We start from the raw sequence: 19,682 nt of genomic DNA, 5'->3' as shown, positions 1-19,682 counted from the left end.
AAAGGAAGGAAAAAAACCCTCACCAACTTCAGGGCTCTCTGAAGAAGCAGCATCAGTAACTGGGGGTCAGGAGATGCTCCCAAAGGCAGGCTGAACTCCCATTTCACAGAGCCCGAAAGCAGCGCTGCTCTGCTTTTGGGAGTTTAGTCAGAGGGATGGTAATAAAAGCAATATGGAGAGAGAATAGCAGTGGGTAGACGAGCAGGAAAGGCTCTGCAGAGGTGTTTCCAGGAACGGAGGGGCAGCCAGCATCGAACAGAATTTACGGTGTGGTTATAACAGGCTCTGTGTGATGAACCCAGGGGCTTCTGCCACCAGCCAGCCAGTGGGAGCCACTTGGACGTGCTCAGCTGCTTAATGAAAAGCATCTTCTTCAGAGGCTTTGGGAAGGGTGCTGGATACTGGTGCTTCGAGACACCAACTAGTGAGCAGGACCAGGCAGGAGCTGGCTTAGCTGACAACCCTCCAAGGAGCTGCATGCATCCTCCTCTGAAAGCACTCTTATGTTGCTGCCAGGATTGGGAAACTCAGCTGAAAGCTCCACAGTATCACAGTATGTTTGGGATTAGAAGGGACCTCAAAAGATCATCTAGTCCAATCCCCGAATCCTCCCTGCTTACTGTCCTCATCTTAAGGCTTTCTTTTCAGAAGTGGTATGACCTCTTGTGAGCATTGTATTTCACAGGTATATATGAATATCTGCACAAGAAAGCATACAAAGCCTCTGTCTATACACGCCAAACCATGTTGGGCTTGCAGTCTCCTGCTGTCTTGTAGATTTGCTCCACAAGTTGCTCAGAAACCGTTTGGAGAGCATGATCCTGCAGTTGTGTCATCCATGCCCCAGGTACACCTTCCAGCCTGTAACCAGGGACCCAACCTCATTTATCTCCTGTCTGGAACCTGCTCCCAAGCTCTGGTCGAGATGCTTGGGGATTTATCTTGATGTCTCTGGTGGAAGTGATGCTCTTCCTAGTGTGCCATGGGTCTGATATGTTGCCATCTTTCACCTCAGAGGTGCTTGCACCCAGCAGATGCTCTGCGTGACTGTCAAGCTACAGTTCTGCAGCTGTGCCATGGCTCAGTGCACGCTGGTGATCATCTCCAGGCTTGGCTTTGCTTGAGGGTCCTTCAGAGTGAAAAGCATGAAATGCAAATGTAGTGTCTCGTTATTACCGAGGCAAATCCTGTGGCCTTGGCTTAATTGTTAATACAGCCCCTGATGGGCAGAGTAGATGATCTCCTTATAATGAATATTGCTTTGAAATCATCACCGGGCTTGAGAAGTGCAAGTGTTGCTTGGAGGAGTGATGGTGTTCAAGTTAAAAAAAAAATATAAAAGGAAAATGTTTCCCATTTTATCAAAATCTATTTTTTCCTCCCTATGTTTGCTGTGTTGTGCTGGCAGCAGCACAGTTCCTCTGCTATCCCATAGCCACATGCATGAAGAACAATCTTGGTGTTGGTACAGGAGGGAGAAATCCCTCTCTGGAGAACAAACAAGTGCTGGGGTCTAACATCCAGTGGTTACATAGAATCATAGAATCATTTTGGTTGGAAAAGACCTTTAAGATCATGGAGTCCAACAATTAACCTAACACTGCCAAGTCCACCACTAAACCATGTCCCTAAGAATCTCATCTACGTGTCTTTTAAACACCTCCAGGGTTGGTGACTCCACCACTTCCCTGGGCAGCCTGTTCCAATGCCTGACAACTGTCTCCATGAAGAAATATTTTCTAATGTCCGATCTAAACCTCCCCTAGCAAAACTTGAGGCCATTTCCTCTCGTTCTACTACTTGTTACTTGGGAGAAGAGACCAACACCCTCCATGCTACAACCTCCTTTTAGGGAGTTGTAGACAGTGATAAGGTCTCCCCTCAGCCTCCTTTTCTCCAGGAAAAACAGCCCCAGTTCCCTCAGCTGCTCCTCATCACACTTGTGCTCCAGACCCCTCACCAGCTCTGTTCCCTTCTCTGAACTCTCTCCAGCACTTCCATGTCTTTCTTGTAGTGAGAGGCCCAAAACTCAACACAGGATTTGAGGTGCAGCCTCACCAGTGCCCAGTACAGAGGGACAATCACTGCCCTGGTCCTGCTGGCCACACTATTCCTGACACGAGCCAGGATGCTGTTGCAATGGATGGAGGAAAGCATATTGGTGTATCTATTGGAAATTCCAGGGCACAGGATATCACTGGGAATACTTCATCCCTGCCCTGTCCCACCATGTCTTGGTGCTGCAGATCGCAGCCCTGCTTTGATTTCTAAATCTAGCCCCTTGTGATGCCTTTGAGTCCTGGCCCCATGTGCCCTATTCCTCCTCCTAGCTGAGGCTGGGTCATAAGGAGAAGGATGAACCTTCCTGTACCTGTGGTTAAGAAAGCAGAGGAGTTTTTCCATCCTCTGGCTGCAGAAGTTCATGTGTTAAGTTTCAGCGGTCCCAGCTTCAACCCCAGCTGCTGCCGATCAGCCCAGGGGTGTGAGCATTACATCTGTAAGCGACAAGCCACTGGCCTACAGCAGACAAAACCCAAGCCAACAGACAGACAGAAAGAGCCTGAGGGGCTGAATTTTAGAGCTATTAAATGATTAAATGCAAGGGAAAAAAAAAGTTAATTTAACATCGCGGTTGTGATTTTACACACCCAAGAGCCTGGAAATTGAGAGCTCTACTTCTCACACAGGGATCGTAACTTGGCACTGCACAGATTGCACAGTATGTAAAATTAGACCGGAGAAATAGTAAATATGCTGCAGGGACCAATACTGTCTTGGCAGAAGGAGGATGGACTGAGTGGGACCCAACAGGTCTTTTATGCCTCTGACTTCCATAATTCTGTGCTAATAAAAAAAAATATCGCGCAGTGCCTGATGCTAATCCGCAACCCTGAGTGGGGTGAGGCAGGAGCTGGGTTGTTATGTGAACAAATAGCGGTCACACCCAGTGTATTCGTGCAGAGGAAAGCTGTTATTTGCAGGCAGGAGTGGGCATTGGCAAGCAGCAATGGGAAGTGTACGCTGTGCACTGGGCTCAAAAGGCAGGTTGCCGTCAGCAGGGTGCAAGGCATCTTGACGTCTCTATCCAGCCCCTCCTCCCCAAAGCTCGATAAATACAGGCATGTTTGAGCTGTTGCTGGACCACAATGAGCTTTTCTTGTGTTTATGGCTGTGATTTGGGCACCTAATTCCAAATCGTATTGATTTCTCCTTAAACAGCATTGAAAAGCCTGATCTAAGCACTCTTTTGTGGCGTGGAGTTATTTGTCCTGTCTGCATGAAAAAGCAGGACCAGAAAACAAGCCTTTAATTCATCCGCGGTGCTAACACCAGTCACCTGGCAGCCAAGGGCGAAGGCTCAAGTGAGTCCAGCTTGGAAGATATCAGTGGGATTTTTCTACTTTGTGCTGGTTCCCATTAGTGCCATTCATCTCCCTGTAGTCCTCCAACACCTTCCCCTCCATATCACACCATCCTACATGCTGGGGCAGCTGTGATGTAGATGCAGGGTTGGAAAAGTATCTGCTTTACCAGGCAACCGCTCTTGCTCAGGACGAGTCTTCCTTTGCAAGGAAGTCAAGTGGGCAAGGTCCCATCCAGTCTTCCCTTTGCATTAGGGTTAAAATCGTGTCATAGCTCAGCCTGTCCCAGCAAGGAGGGCACTTAGAGTCGCAGGACACAGGCAGTTTTGGACCAGAAGAACTAGGACTTCCAAGTGAAGGTCTTACCAATACCTGCTGGAAAACAGATCAACATGTGAGCTCAGGTCCTCTCCTTGAAGACAAGAGCAAAGTCTCCTGGGAATAAAAAAAAAAAGAAAACCAAGATCACCAGCCCAACAGCACCCAGACTTCTCTGCTGCAGAACAGCTGAGACCGAAAAGCAAAAGTAGCAGCAGAGGCACCCCTTCTCCTGGGTCTGCATATGGCAACACAAGACAAGTTATGCAGCCACTGCGACCATTAGCGTCCTCTTGCAGAGCTCAGTCCTACCCCAAAGGCACCTTCTTTGGGATCTCCTACACATGCGTGGCTGGAGAGACCTTGCTACAAAGGCAGGATGAACTTGGTTGCTGTTCCCAGGTTTGCTTGTTCCCTGCAGCTGGAGACAACTTGTTCTTGGGGCAGCACGCTGCTGTACAACAAGAGCAGAGTGTGATGGCATGCTGGGACACAAGGCTGCCGCTGACGTGGCGTTCTCCTGGCCTGCAGTGAGGAGCACTGCCAGCATGGTGCTCTGGGCTAATGTGGTTTGGCAGGTCTGAAAAGCTGCCAGAAAGCCTCTGTCCCAGCATGGGGCTGCTAAAGATGCAGCAAGACCAGTACAAGACATGAACGTAGCCATCCTGTCCTGGCATGGGAAGGGAGTCCTGCCCTGATGGGGCCAAAGCCCATTCAGTTGTTCTGATGTCTGATGTGATACAAGCAGAAAAATTAAGTGTGTCTGCTAAGACAACTTCCCCTGTCCTGCTGCTGTGTCTGCCAGACAGGGCTCAGCATGGGGCCGTAGCCCACAAGAGACAGGGAGCTGCCACATCCCTTGGGGCTGAGCCAGTACTGCAGCAAGGACTTGGCCCTCACTTCTGCTGCCAGCTTCTCTTGCTTCTGCTTCCAGCAGTGGGCCTCTGTTCTGTGATTTCCTGCTGGGTTTTAGTGCTGCTTTTTCTCCCCAGGAGGATTCTCATGCCCTGCCATTGCATAGCCTTGTTGGCCCCTGTGCACCAGCCATGCAAATGCCACCTTCCCAGCTGTGCCACCTGTAGATCCATCCTGGGGACAGTATGCCAAGCCAGTAGCAGAGCAGGCATCACACCTCCACACTGCTGGACCGTCAGGTCCAGAAGGAAGGCTGTGACATGGATTATCATTTGTGATATTGACATTTTTGATTGCAAAAGTGGCCCTTCTTCCTCAGAAAGTCCCAGTAGATAATTGCAATAAGTTTCACAGAAGAAGCATCAGCTTCTTGCACCTGAGCAGCTAGAAGAGCCACGAAGGCTTTTTTTACCCCATGAGGGACATCCCCAGCAGGCTTTGGGGTGTAGCTGCAGATGGAGGTTGCTCAACTGCAGAAGAGTGGTTGCAAGCTGCTGCAAAGCTGGAGGAGAACTTCCTCAGGGATACGAGGGCTTTTCTGACCCTCACAGGAGGACATTTTGTGGTCACATCCAGGACAAGACAAGAGGCTCTTCTGCCCTGGAGCTTGCCTTGGGCTGAGCGTGTTGGAAGGGGTAAGTGCCTCCTTTTCAACACCCCTGAAGTAAACCAAGGTCTACTTCCAGGCTGTCGTGGAGTGATTGAGTACAAGTCCTTTAGCACCCATCTGTTATCTCTTAATTAAAGTTTCCTCCTAATTATTTTTTCTTGTCAAGAGAGCAAAGCTGCTGACTCCAGGGATTTACCAAAGTAGAGCAAACAAACGTGACTCTGCTTGCTGCAGTTCTTCATCAATGGACAAAATTAACTTGGAACGGCCCATATCTTTGGCTACATCGATGACACTTAATTACGCCTGTTTCCTTACAAAGATGTATCTAGTTTTAAATCACTCGTGGAAGAGCTGCCTCCTTAAGCATGAAATTCCTTCTCCTTGAAGGGGAGGTTTCTGCTGGCAACAAAAGCTGTGCCAAGACCAAGTGGCACCAGAGAGAACAGATGTGAAGAGATCAAGGACGGGGTGTGCTTGGGGAAGCTGGTGTCAGGAAACCCTTTTCAGTGCCAGAGGCTGTTTCATCTCAAGAAGTGCAGACCTCAGGGCTGTGAAGCTGCAGGTGGGAATGGAGCCACTGGCATCCCTTGGACGTGGTTTGTGCTGCTCAGGTCAGCGAGCACGGGTGCTGGAGCAAGAGAGGAGCCACAGGGTCATGCCATCGCTCTGTCCAATGACTGGAGAGGGCTAGGAATGTTCACCCTCCAGAGGGGAAATCATCAAGTCATCTCTCTTTCCCTTTGTTATCCCCACTCTCTGGGGCTCTATGCTTGTCTCTTGTGGGCTAATTCATCTCATTTACCATGGAAGTTCCAGGGTATGAGCCCTTGCTGGTTTATCTGCTTGGAAAGCCCTCAGCATAGCCCTGGCACTGTGTAAATATTAAATGTAACATTTATTAATACAAATACAGAGAGCTCATTAGCCACTGAGGTAATTATTCATGGCTAGTTGCTTAGCTAGGCGGTGGAATGCACAAAGGTTAATAGGGTGATGTGAAGACCTCTCCATCCGAAGGCACGTATGTAATTTTCTGTCCTGCTACTGAAGTGCTACGCGTCATGTTGGGGTAAGCAGGGACATGAAGTTTCTCATTGCCTCAGTTTCCCCATTTGAGGAAGAGGAGCATCCTGCAGAGTAGGGTGCTTGTGCCTGTTACCAAGTATGCTTTGGTGCCATCCTTTTGCACTCACTCTGCTTTCCCTAGCTGCAATCCCACAGCACATTTGGGCAGAGGGCTCCTGGTGGAATAGTTGGCTCTGTCTACCTGCAAACCTCTGTGACAGCGAGGGTGGTTTTGGCCCCCATATATGTGTGCTGGAAATGGCTTGCAAAAGGCCCTGGCACAAAGAGCTCCACTGAGGGGCTGCGGTGCACCCCAGAAGTGCAAACCATCCTCTCTGCTTCCTCTTCTCACTGTTCTAAAGATCCCTCAGGCATCTGGGCACAGATCCCCAGACCTGCATCTGTGGGGCAGCCAGTGGAGGTGGAGGGTCCTAAGAGGAGTTTTCCTTCTTCTCACAATGGCACATGCCAGGGCAGCACTTGGATTTGCAGGATTTCTCTGTGTTGTTGCCCTTGCAGTCTTGAGGCAGGTCTAGAAGGAAATAATGGAGTCATAGAGTGCCCTGAGTTGGAAGGGACCCACAAGGGTCATCAAGGCCAACTCCTGTCCTTGCATAGGACAACCTCAAAGTTCACACTGTGTGTCTGAGGGCATTGTTCATTAGTTTCTTGAACACTATCAGGCTTGGGGTTGTGACACCTCTCTGGGGACCCTGTTCCAGGGCTCCACCAACCTCTGAGTGAAAAGTCTTTTGCTAGTTTAGGTTCAGTAAACCTAAATAAAAATGAAAATTATGTTTCTGTTGAGGAGCTCCAGCTAGGCAGGATGGGTTTGGAAAGCATCAAACATGTTCCTGTGGGGCCTTCATGTCAGTTGCTTTGTCCCATCTTCCCTCTATGTCTCTCCACTGGACCATTGTCCTGTTGGTTCCCATTGCATTGCAATTACATGGATCATGCTGTCAAGTTGTCACTCATCCTCACTAGGAGGGCAGGAACACAGCTCACAACTCATTTCACCAAGCTGCTCCAGGTCCACCACTGGGAGCTGCATGTGTCTGGTTCCCATCTCTCCACTGCGTCTTTACAGGGCTGGGGGTAAATCTGTAGTTTCTGGCTTCGTTATGCATCACCACAGCTCCTCTTCAGCTCTGGGACTTTGTCATAAGCCCTGTTGTGCCTGGATGGTGTGCTGTGCTACAGCAAAGGACGTGGTCCTTGGTGGGTCTGGATGCTCAGAGGCATGTCTCTGGCTGGGGTGCAGCATCATAACCTCTCCATCTGTGCTTCACCATCATGTTATCAGCTGACCCAAAAAGCAACATATTTTGGAGAAGCAGGGTGACATAGGGGCAGGGGAGCTTCTCTGAGGATCACTTCTAGACAGTGATCACAGCAGAGCTGGTGGGAAGGGATCTGTGAAGGTGTCTAGTCCAATGTCCCTCTCAGGTGTATCCACAAGAGTAGGCCATGACGTTGTCCTAAGAGCCCTGACAGTCTCCAAGGATGGAGATCCCTCCTCTCTGTGAGTACCTGTCCCAGGGCTACACCACCCTCCTGGAAAAGAAAGTTTCTTCCATGTCCAGCTCGAGCCTCCCTAGCTGCAGCCACTGGCTGCTGGCTCTTGTTCTGCATGTGCCATCGGTCGGTGTCCATCCAGGGGGGCTGGCCCTGCAACACAGGCACAATCACCCCTCAAATCCCATGTGTAACCAGTGATGTAATGACCAGGAGTGGGGACAAACCATCCTTCCCTCCTTGCTCAAGAGATCTGAGAGGCTCTGGGTGGGTGGGCTGCAGGCCAGGGGATCCCACCCATACCCAACCTGTGGGAAGTGGAGGGTCCCAGTAGGAGTTCTGGTCACCCTTGCTCATCCCCATCCTAAAGCAGAACCGGTGTCCACAGCACAAGACAAGGCCGCTCTAGCACTGGGGAGAGGGCTGTCCCCATCGTGCCCCTTCCCAAAGGGAGGTGACACTGGCCAGGGAGGCTGCCACGTGTTCACATGGCAGTGTGGTTTGGTGGGACTCCTATGCCTGATACAGGGCAAGAGTGACACAGGGACCTGGCTCAGCTCCAGTAAGAGCCTCAGCAAACCCAGCTAGGAGAAACGCCTCCTCCAAAGCTGTGCTTTGGCTTTCTCCTTTGTCAGGGGCCTTAAATCATTGCCTTGGAAAGGAGCATTGCTTTCAAAGACCTGTCTTCCAGGAATGGCTCCCTCAGCCCTTCTGGATGAGTGCCAATGTGTTTGCACTGTGTTTAAGGACAAATAGGAAATAATTCAAGGTGCCTTTTCCCCCTTCCCAGCTTAGTACTGCTGCCACCAGCTATAGACAAGCTCTCAGCCGTAGACCTGAAAAGCAGACCTGGGCACCCCAAAGCTTTGCCCCGCTTCAGGGGCCAGGCAGTGGGCAGGCGGGGAACAGGCAAGGCAGGCAGGTCTGTGTGCCCACTGATGCAATGAGCCTTTCTCCATGCAGGGCTAATGGGTGGTGCAGCAGCTCCAGTGCCACTGCCAAGCAGATCCTCAAGTGTAAGGCCAGGAGGGGCAATGGCCTGCTGTGAGCCACCAGGAAAGGAAAGAGAAAATGTCTTTACCGTATGCAATAGCAGAAATTAGAGGAGAGCTTGAGTAAGATGCTGGGACTCTTATTTTAGCTCTGTTATCTATAACTATCCATCCACTCATCTGCCTAGTCATCTGTCCATCCATCCATCCATGCATCCATCCATCCTTCCATCCATCTCCACAGCCATTTGAACTGCTAACTATCGACCAAACTCCTCTGCTGTTCATAGGTCCTTCCATCCCTCCCTCCACCTACTCTCCCATCTGTCCACCCATTCCTCCATCCACATACACTGCTAGCCGACTAGCTCCTTATGCTCTTACTCCTCCAACCTTTTACCTCGGCATCCCCATCTATGCCGATCCATCCATCTATCCATTTGATAGTCATCCATCCTTTAATCTTCATACAATTCCCTCCATCCCATCTGTGCCCATCCAGCTATCTGTCCATCTCTTTGTGATCACATGCATACATTCATCCGTCCACCTGTCTATCTTCTTCCACACTTCTGCCTATCTGCCTGTTTATCTGGGCCCATTCCAGCTACCCTTCCTCACATAGACGCCTCAGCTTAGACGTTCTCCCCTCTTTCTGCCAGTCAGTATATGTGCTAAGCTTTTTAAGACATTTGAAACACACTTGTCTGATCAGTGCAGTTTCTCAAACATCCCCACCATTGCCTAGTGTTTGAGATGATCCCAAGGCATCTCATCAGCACCTTACTCACTACAACCCAATTTTTCCTTGTTCTTACCACCCCCTTTCCCAGCAGGGATAGAATCCCCAAAGGTGCTGTTTCTTTGTCAGAAGTAGTTGTCCTGACAGACCATCTGCAGCAGGACTCAGACCTACCAGGAACAACTCCAGGGCCAGCTTTGCCCTGGGGCTCTCTCCTTCACAGATGGGCTCAGTCTGTGGACTTTCACACAGGAATGGCCAGGTAGTCCCACCTATCAACAGGACCCAGGAGCTGATGTCTAGAGTGAGAGAAAAGACCAGTGCAAGCATGGGAAGTGCTTCTCCCATCCTTCCCCACCATCAGCTCCCTGCAGACTCCCTGGGCTCACTGGGTAGCTCAGCATTTTACTGCCCTGGGTGGTGTCTTCTGCCACGGATTAATTTAATCACTATTTTCCCCAAAATGTTGACATCCACAGCATCTGATCTACATGGGTTTCTGTAATTTAATCACACTTTATGTGAAAAAGTACTTTCTTTTGCTTCTTTTCTTTTGCTGTCCCTTAATTATTTTGTTAGGAGAAAGAGCAAGCTTTCCTTTTCTAGTTGTTCTCTCCACGTCACTCATTGTTGCTTAGGTGTCTGTCACGTCTCCGCTCAGTTGTTTCCTTTTACGGATGAACTGATGGATCTGCTAAGCCATCCTTACCCAGGGGCTGTTTCCAGCCTTTGCTCTTCCCCCTTTTCTTTCTCTGCTCCATTTTCCACTGAACTGTCCTCCTAATGGCATGGGGACAGATTTGTTTATGGCTTTTAGAGTACCGTGTTTTTCATTTTCTTCTCAGTCACTTTCTGAATAATTCCTAGCATTGGGTTTGCGTTTTTGGTTGCCACTGAGCTGCTGTTTCCAGGCAAGTGAGCGTGATGACTCCAATATATATTTCCATGGAGGCTGCACCTCATTTGGAGCTGTGAGTGGCAGGAGAAGCAAGTGCATCCGTGTTACTACCTGGTGGGTCTGTACCATGATGTCCCTCTGCAACAATTTTGCACCCAGCTGTAGTGTGGCTGCCTTGGCAGCCTCAGCAGCACATTGTCTCCTCACACTCCCTCAAACCACTTTTCCCTGTGAGTTACAAGGGTTTTGGGCAGCTCTGATCCAGCTATGATCTCTGTTGGACTTCACCGGTGACATCTTCTACTGCCACCGCTGGTTCTCACCTTTGGTCTCCTGACTTTTACCTGCTATAAATCCATGTAAGGACTTTCCTCATATGTCAGGCTGCTTGGATTTCTTGAGAGGCACCTTGTCAAATGTGTTTTTGAAACCCGGGAGTATTTAGAGAACTGAACTACCTTTGCTTGTGCACAAAGGCTTGATGAAGCCTTGAAGGAACCACATCACGTGCTCATCTGCCTGTCTTGCTTCACCCCTTGTCATGCACACACACACACACATGCAGCTTCATCCTTGCCATGCTTAGCACAGCCAGTGTAGCAACACAGGAAAGATTCAATTGCTAAGGATCATTAACAAATGTCAGCTCAAGCTCCTGTCCAGAAACCTGAGAAAATTCAATTAGGCAGCTGGTGCACAATGAGGTGAATTGCCCCACTCACAAGATGCTAAATCAAGCAGCTCAGCAAGGCATCATGTCATTGTAGAGAGAGGAGCCAGGCAGGGAGACAAACAGCATAGCATCCACTGAGCAGCTGCCCCTTTCCAAATCACAACATGGTGAGGTTGCAGTCCTCCCACCTGATTTCCTGGGCAGAGAATGTCAAGGGCAGCTGCCTACTTTCCACCTGTGCTAGTAAATAACTTGAGTTTGCTGGTGACACGTCCTGGGATTTATCATCTCTCTGCTGGGAATTTCTGATGCATGCATTTGGTTTGCCTCCTGCAACAAACCACATAGATACAGGAGTGGCAATGACTTGCTGGTTTGAGTGTCCAGCTTTGCTGTGAGGTATTTGACTGATGAGCCACATGTGCATCCCTGATGTCTTCTCCAAGGTAAAGGTCAGAGGAAAACATTCTGTGAGACAGAGGTATGGACATGGTCCATGAGTCCCAATCTGCTGGTCCATGCCAGTTGGTACACTCTGGTCTAAAATTAAAATAAATCATTATCAGAGCCAGGAGGAGAACTTGGGCTTCCCTGGCCGCCAACACAGTGTCACTCTATGCCCAAGTTCTTCTCTCACTTCCTAGACAAGTGATGGTAAGTTGTTATTTCCAAGGCAGCCCTGCTCCCAGTTTCTCAGCTCACCTGGTTTTCTCCTCTTCCTCCTCACAGACAGCCACATCCAGTATGAACGAGTAGGTGCAGATGTGACCATGAAGTGTGGCTCCATGGACTGGGACGCAGCTGTGACCTGGACAGCCAATGGCACCGACATCGATGAGTCCCACCTGAATGGGTCCTACTTGATCCTGAAGAACGTTGACCTGACGCAGAGTGGCCAGTACTCCTGCTACGAGGGCTCCTCCTGGCACCTCAAATACCAGACCTACCTGAGGGTTGGAAGTGAGTACCCCAGCATGTGAAATTGAGGGGCACAGAGCTGTGCTCTGTGCTCCCATAATGACCTCTCATAGCCCCCTCCTGCCATGACAACTCCTCTACTTTCCACACATACACTTGCCTGCGGCACCCTGCCATACAAGCACCCCGTGATATACTAATCACAGCAGCAGGATGCCAGAATCAGCCCCACCTGCCCCAGACTTTGCATCAAAGCCAGTAGATGCCCCAAGAATACTTTGAGAAGGGATGTTGCTTCTCTGTCCAGCCCAGTGCCACCTGCAGTCCTGTGTGAAGCCCTGGAGCCCTCAGCACAGGACAGACATGGACCTGTTGGAGAGGGGCCAGAGGAGCCACAGAAATGATCCAAGGGCTGGAATAGCTTTGCTGTGAGGACAGGCTGAGAGAATTGGGGTTGTTCAGACTGGAGAAGACTCCAGGTAGACCGTATTGAGGCCTTTCAGTACTTAAAAATGGCCTATAAGAAAGAGGGGGACAGGCATTTCAGCAGGGCCTGTTGCAATAGGACAAGGGCTAATGGTTTTAAACTAAAAGACATGAGATTCTGGTTGGACATTAGGAAGGTACGAGAGTGGTGACACTCGCAAAGGTTTCCCAGGACCGTTGCAGATGCCCCATCCCTGGAGACATCCCAGGCCAGGCTGGACAGGGCTCTGAGCAACCTGATCTCATTGTAGGGGGGTGAACCAGGTGTCCTTTGAAGGTCCCTTCCAACCCAAACTATTCTGTGATTCTGTGACTGCCATCTCTGCAGATGGAAGGAGTTTGGGATGAGCTATGAGAGTGGATTGCAACTGGAAAGAAGTCCTGGCCACGGTTACTGCAACATGGTTGTTTCAGAGGAGCATCCCCTCTGGTGGCAGTTGCTGTGTGTTTGCAGGAGCCACATCCACAGGTGTGTTGGAGAACAGCTGCGTGTTCCTCAGCATTTTCCATGTCTTGAGCATGAGATGCGCTGATTCACAGGTTTCAGCATGGGAGATAAGAGTTGTGCTATATTTCACGTGATGCTGAGATCAGATAGCTGTTGTGTTTGGTGGGATGCTGTATTTGTACAGCTGATGGCAACTGTGTGTTTTCAGTACAGCATCTGCAACCGGCAGCGGTGGGTGCCTGGGAGCACCAGCTGGTGTAGCTGTTTGTGGGATGGTGACTGCTGTGGAGGATGCTGCGGGGCACCAGCTGGGAGCCACAACAGGTGGGGATGCATTCTGTAGGTGGTTGTACTTTCCCAGGTTTTGTGGGATGTAGCAGAGCCTTTCTCTGCTTCTCATCTCACCTTCAGGACCTTCATCAGAATGAAGGTGGTTGTTTCCATCCTGGACCATAGTCCAGGGCAGAGGGTTGCAGGAGGACCAGCTGTCACGGGGGCACACTAGCGTCAATTTAGGCAGGCAACAAGCTCCAAACAAGCTTTGTTCTAACTGGAGCTGTTTAACAGAAACGAGCTACAAACAGGGTTTATCCAAAGTTAATTCAGCACTCTGGAAACGTTATACAAGACAGGTTCGGATACTGGTGTAGAGTTCGATTACTACACAACCAACTCAAACTCAAAGCTCTCAAATCCTGAGATTCTAGAGCAGGAGTGTCAAACTCATTGTCACGGGGGGCCACATCAGCCCACATCAGTTACATTTATACAGTCCTAAAATTACATTCAACCCTTTGAAGGCGACTGCAAGGCTGGTGTGGCCCCCAGTGAAAATGAGTTTGACACCCCTGCTCTAGAGCGATGGTTCAAAATGGGAATCTTCCCACCCTGTGTCAAAGTGAGGACTCTCAAGGGTATCCAGATCACTTACCAGGTTGGCAAGGTGTCTCAGTCCCTGGGTAATGTTCCTTAGATGGCCAGTTTAAGGAGGAGGGTTTTCAACTGCAGACCCACTGCTCCAAGGAAGACCAGCTGAACTGGGGTCTCCAGTGGGCTCCATTTATACCCTAGTTCAATCTGACCTGTGGTAATTTATGGTAATAGTCCAGAACCTTCTCTCAACCAAGGTGTCTCATTGGTCAAAAGCTTTGCCTGTCAACCAAGAGGCATGTGCATGATCATAGTGGTCCATCAGCCTAGAAGTTTCTGTTGGTTCAGGGAGGGGAAGAGTGCATCTGCCACATGAGGCATGGTCTGCATAAGCCCTGAAGATCAGACAGGAGGGTCTTTCTGCACCTGTAGGTCAGACTGAAGAAATCCAAGTTTTCAGAGATGCTACACAGTGACCAGCTCATGATTTGGGGTTCCACTGGGAGGGATCCTGGCACATGGACCAAGGGGAAGAGATGCTGGAAGAAGCTGAAAGGCAATGTGAGAAGCAAGTGGGGGAACAGCAGTCAGTGTAGGGCAGCGGATACGGCAGTGAGCATGTTCTAGGTTTGGGAGCACGTGGACAAAAACGCACTGGCAGATGAGCCAGGGGACTCTCAGCCACACTGTTGAGGTGAGGAAGTGCTCATGGGTGGTTCGGTGCTGCTCACGTGTGGTTTGGAGGTACCTATGGGTGGTGAGGAGGTGCTCGTGGGTGGTTCAGACATGGTTAGGTGTGGTTCAGAGCTGCTCAAGGGTGGTTCGGTACTGCCCACATATGGTTCGGAGGTGCTTACAAGTAGTGAGGTGATGCTCATGGGTGTTTCTGGTGTGCTCACAGGTGGTGGGAAGGTGCTCATGGGTGGTTTGGAGGTGCTCGCAGGTGGTGAGGTGATGCTCACAGGTTGTTCTGAGGTGCTCACAGGTGGTTTGGAGGTGCTCACAGGTGGTGAGGAGGCCAGGCAGGCAGGAGCTGGAGGAGGCTGTGCACCTCCTTTGCTTGGACACATGCTCACTAGACACCACTTGGGGAGACGTCCTAGGCTGTGCCACTGCACGGGCAGCTGCAGCCCAGGTCTGGAGGAAATGAGGGGACTGGGGAGGGGGCTGCAGCCTCCAACCACCTCCTCTGCAGCTGTGGCATCACTGTGACTTTGCAACGGCTCTTCTGTCTGCTAAGCACCTTGCTAATAGTAACTCCTGTCAATCCACTCAGGGACCCATGGGAATTGCTCAGCGTTATAGCCCAAATCCTGCTGTTTCCTATTACTGTGTGTTACCATTTACTGATGGCTCATATCCCCCCTGAGCACCAGGCATCTGAGGAGCCCAGTTGGACACAGCAGGGGCCACCAGCCCCAGGAGAGAGGGCGACAAATAAATAAGTGAATGCCTGGTGTTGCTAATGCAATTAAGCATGCAAGGAACTTATCAGGTGAGATGCTTTTAGTGGCAATTAATTTAATTGCCTAGATTTTAATTTAATGTTCTCTAAGAGGTTTCTTTTCCCAGCACTGCCACCCCCAGCCCCTGCCTGCATCCCCCAACTTTCCTGCCTTTGCATGGCATGACTGATTCCCACAAGGTGCACGGGCTGCTGCAGAGGAGTGGGTTTGGGAACATCTCAGGAGGGGATGGAGATGGAGATGATGGAGATGGGCATGGGCATGGGGATGAAGAAGGAGATGGGCACGGGGATGGAGGTAATGGAGATGGGTGGCTTGTGGGAGGTTTGCAGCATGGCCCTGTGGTAGCATCCCTGCTGAAGCTGAGTGCACTGGGAGCCCAAATCTGGGATATGCAGGATTTTGAACTTGTTTTGTTTCAGTTGTACAGGAAGGTAAATGAAAACAGGCCTGTGTCTGCGCTTTCCCTTCTTACTAGGGCAACAAGAAAGATGACAGCAAGAGGAGAAAGTGGCTGGGGGGACAGCACAAAGTGCTGGAGATTTAATTAAACAAGTGATGGTACCTGGAGCATGCCCCTCAAGTGAGGCAGGGGCACTCCCAGGCAGACAATTCTGCAGGAAGGATGTGGGGAGAGAGCGAAGAAGCGTCAAGGAGCAGGAAAGGGTGTCAGTTAGCAAAGCAAGCTCATTCGTGGGGGTCAGGGATAAATGGAGACCTGCCAGGAGTCAAGCTGAGTAAGACCTTGCAGAGGAAATGAAAAGAGAGGTTAGCCATATAAATCCGGAGCAAATGAGGGAAGAAGAGCAGAGCTGGCCAAGCAGCCACGTTTCAGGGGAGATTAAAGGTAAAACTGGCAGAGCCTGATGCCAAATGAGCCCCACCGGCTCTGAGTGGCAATGCTCAAAGTGGGGGCAGCACAGGCTGGCAGAGAGGAGGGAGGATAGACCTGGAGATAGCCCTTCACCATGGAGGCACCTTCAAAGAAAATGATGCATTGAAGTTTTGGGGAGCACTTTATGCCCAGGTGAGGGCATCTCCTGTTCATTAGCAAGGCTCATTAGCAGCTGAGAGGTCAGCGGTGGTACCTGATGCTGTGGGGAGAGGCGACGTGTCTCCTGTGCTTGAGAGAAGGAAAAATCCCAGTCAGGCAGCCTGACAGCGGGGCCGCAGGGCACACTTGGATGAGGGAACAATTAAAGACATGGAGACAAATGGAAAATGGGTGAAAAATGTAAGGGGGACTTGCCAGGGATATATCACAGCAGATTAACCTGATTGCTCTCTTTAATAAGGGAACTGATTTCCTAAGCCCAGAAATGTGGTTGATGCAATCTGTCTTGACTTCAGTGAAGCATTTGCTATGATGCAACATGGGAAATTATGAGTTAAACCAGAGAAAATGTGGATTAGTATGAGAGTTGGAACACAGCTTAGGAAATGGCTAAAGGGGATCAGATTGTGCTGAAAGGGGAGCTGCTGGGAGGGATGGGGGAGCTTCAGCATCAGCCTTTGGACCACTCTCAGTAGTGTTGCCTGTAATGGCTCTGGCCCACAAGGACCAGGGACCTCTGGTGGGATGTGCCAATGGCTATGGGAGGGATTTCTGGGGTGGGGATCTCACTCTCAACGGGGCAGGATGCTACATAATAGTGCAAAAGGTATGAATTGCACGAAGGTGTCTCATCAATGTGCTTCAACAGGGAGGTGGGAGGACACAGGTAGCTCAGATGATCTCTGGGGTGGGATTTGACACCCGGGTCCACATCTTGGGTGATATAGTTGGGAGCCTAGCAGCAGCCCACAGAGGCTGGGGGTAGCCAGGGTGTTTTGACCCCAGCAAAGATGAGGACACAGGCACACATACAGTGGGGACAGTGTGCATCCAGGGATGGTGTGACCAACAGATGGAGAGCCCACCCTGGAGAGGAGGAAGGACCCATGGGCTTGCTTAACCTTAAGGGTCCCAGATCACGCATCTTCAGGACATGAATCATCCCAAGCCCAAAACAGCTCAGAAGAAGGTGGCACTTCTCCAGGACTGCCCCTTCCAGGGGACTTTGAGCAGCGATGTGTTGCTCTGACCCCTTTTTTTCAGGCAGCTGAGCATGACGTGAAGCAGAGGAGAGCAACCAGGATGTTCTGTATTTGTCTCCAATGGATCACCTGCCCTACAGCCTGGAGAGCAGCAGATGCCTGAGCATGGCCAGATGAAGCAGGAGATGCAGCCAGGGCTTTTTGTATGCCAGGCATCTCTGGACTGAGCCCAGGGCTGAGTGCGGGGTGTGGGCAGGTGGGAAGGGAAGACTCTGGGTACCGTGAGCACAGTGCCAGGCTCCCAGCTTCCCAAGCTTCAGCTCGGTGTTTGGAAACGCACGGCCGGAGGGCCCAGGGATGGATGTAAGAAAGACGTTGGGAAATAATGTGCTCTTGAGGTTTGGCACACGGCTCCGTGCATTACAGAATGTTATAAAAATACTGCTAATGGGCCAGAGAGGAGTGGAAATGCGCGGCGGAAAGGCTGCCAGAAGCTGGAGAGCGCACATGGGAGCAGGGAGGCCTTGTGTGCAAAGAGGGAAGGGAAGGAGGCAGCCAGGGCGGGTGTCCATCTGTCCTTCCGCTCCCATCCCTCTGTCCCTTTCTAACCTGCTTATCTCCATCCTGACCCATTGCCTCTGCCCATTTGCATCTCTGCTTTCACCCCGCTGCCCAGCTTGGAGGATGCCCAAGCGCTGCCTCCATTGCTCTGCCTGCTGCCAGGTGGGCTGGGATGCAGGCAGGGATGGGTTCTGCATGGGAAAGTACAACAAAATTCCCTCCAGCAGCAGGGACATGGATCAGGATGGAGATGGCAGCTGGTGCAGCAGTGGCACTGGGGCCTCACAGCTTGATGCCAGCCCCAGTCCTGTCCCATGGGCATCGCTGCCTCCCAGGCAATGGTGGGAAAGGGACTGGCAGAAGGCGAGTGGCTCTGGACTGGCCTCCTTTCTCCATGTCTGTCACTGCAGTGGCTGGCAAGAGAAAGGGGAAAAAACATGCGGTTTGACGGAAAACTACATGGAAAAACAACCAAATTAACAGAAAAACAAACAAAGAAAACCAGAGAGAGGGCGGGGGAAGGGGCAAAGCAACAGGAACCACATGTGAGCAGGGAGGCCAGGAGAGCCTGAGTGTGTTCTCTGGCCTGATTAGCAAGCGATCAAACATTGGCCACTAATAAATAATCAGACCTCCTTTGTCTCTGCCTTAGAAGTCCCTTTCCTCCCAGCTGGGCTCCAGCTGCAACCGGAGGATTGGGCTGCAGTTTGCATCTTTGTGTTGTTGTTGTTTCTATAACTTTTTTTTCTTTTTTGCCCATCCAAAATAAAGAAGAGACAAAGAAGGTAACAACCTCTCAGTGTAAGACATGCACCTCTGGCTCCACAGGAGCAGGATGCAGCACCAGGGCAGGCATGAGCATCCCATGATGTGCAGGGGCTAAACAGCACAGGAAGGCAGTGCTGACAACTGGTGCCTGCCCACCTGCTTCTGTAGGTTGGTTTCATGGGAAAATGTGTAGAAGGGCATTGCCAACACTCCAGCTTAGGAAAACAGCAATTTGGCTGTTTCTGGCAACTGGTGGTGAGGATGCCTGTGCCTCGGAGCAGGGTGCCATTGGTCAGGTCAGTGCTCCTGCCGCTGGCATGGATGCTGATGGAGTTCGGGGTCAGCACGTGCAGATATTTCCCTGCTCGTGTCCAGCGATCTGTGACGCAGAGTTTGGTTTGCTTTTTGTTGTTGTGGTGGTGTTTTTTGTTCTTTGTTTTTTTTAAAAAAAGCCCTTTTGATGGATTTTTCCCCCATGAACTTATCCAATCCCTTCCCACGGCCGTGTAAACTGAGGCTATTTCGAGAGCAGCAAGTTAAACACGACTGCAACTGTTCCCTGGCACTGAGGCCAGCTGGCAGGGAGCAGCACCCACCCCTGCAATTCATCCCTCTCACCCTCCCAATGTCCTCTTGTCCCTCAGGCACAGCCCCGTGCAAGGTCAGCCTCAAGGCGGTGCCCGGGCTATGCGTTAACATTAACCTGGACCAAACCTATGGCAGGGATGGAGATAATAAATTTAAGCATGTGGCTGCTGATGTTCCAGCATCAGGAGGTGCACCCCAAAGCTGTTTGGTATATTGCTAGGGATGCGGTTGATTTTTCTGTACGTGGCTGGGTAGGTGCAATGGCCTTGGGGGGCTTCACAGTCAAGTGTCACACCCTGGTTCCTGAGAGCCATGGAAAGGGAGAGTTACAGACAAGATCAACCAGTTTGCAGGATCTCGTCGTTCATCAAAATTCATCTTTATTTCGTGAGGCATGCAGGCTCTCCAATTGCTGCCTTTCCATGTTGAGCTGTTTGTTCACGG

At 50.7% G+C, this 19,682-nt stretch overlaps 1 protein-coding gene across 1 annotated transcript in view; it reads left to right on the top strand.

Moving 5' to 3' along the window:
• Nucleotides 1–19,682, top strand: part of CNTFR (ciliary neurotrophic factor receptor) — a gene marked incomplete at its 3' end in the record, with an annotated part of 213,857 nt that overhangs the window by 141,952 nt on the left and 52,223 nt on the right. The window contains exon 4 of the mRNA XM_080362617.1: nt 11,826–12,056. Within this exon, the coding sequence (XP_080218743.1) occupies nt 11,826–12,056 (231 nt within the window). The remainder of the gene's footprint in view (nt 1–11,825; nt 12,057–19,682) is intronic.

The sequence above is a fragment of the Nesoenas mayeri genome, assembly GCF_963082525.1.
Source record: "Nesoenas mayeri genome assembly, chromosome: Z".
Classification (NCBI taxonomy): Eukaryota; Metazoa; Chordata; class Aves; order Columbiformes; family Columbidae; genus Nesoenas; species Nesoenas mayeri.
This window is presented reverse-complemented; position numbering and strand designations above follow the sequence as displayed.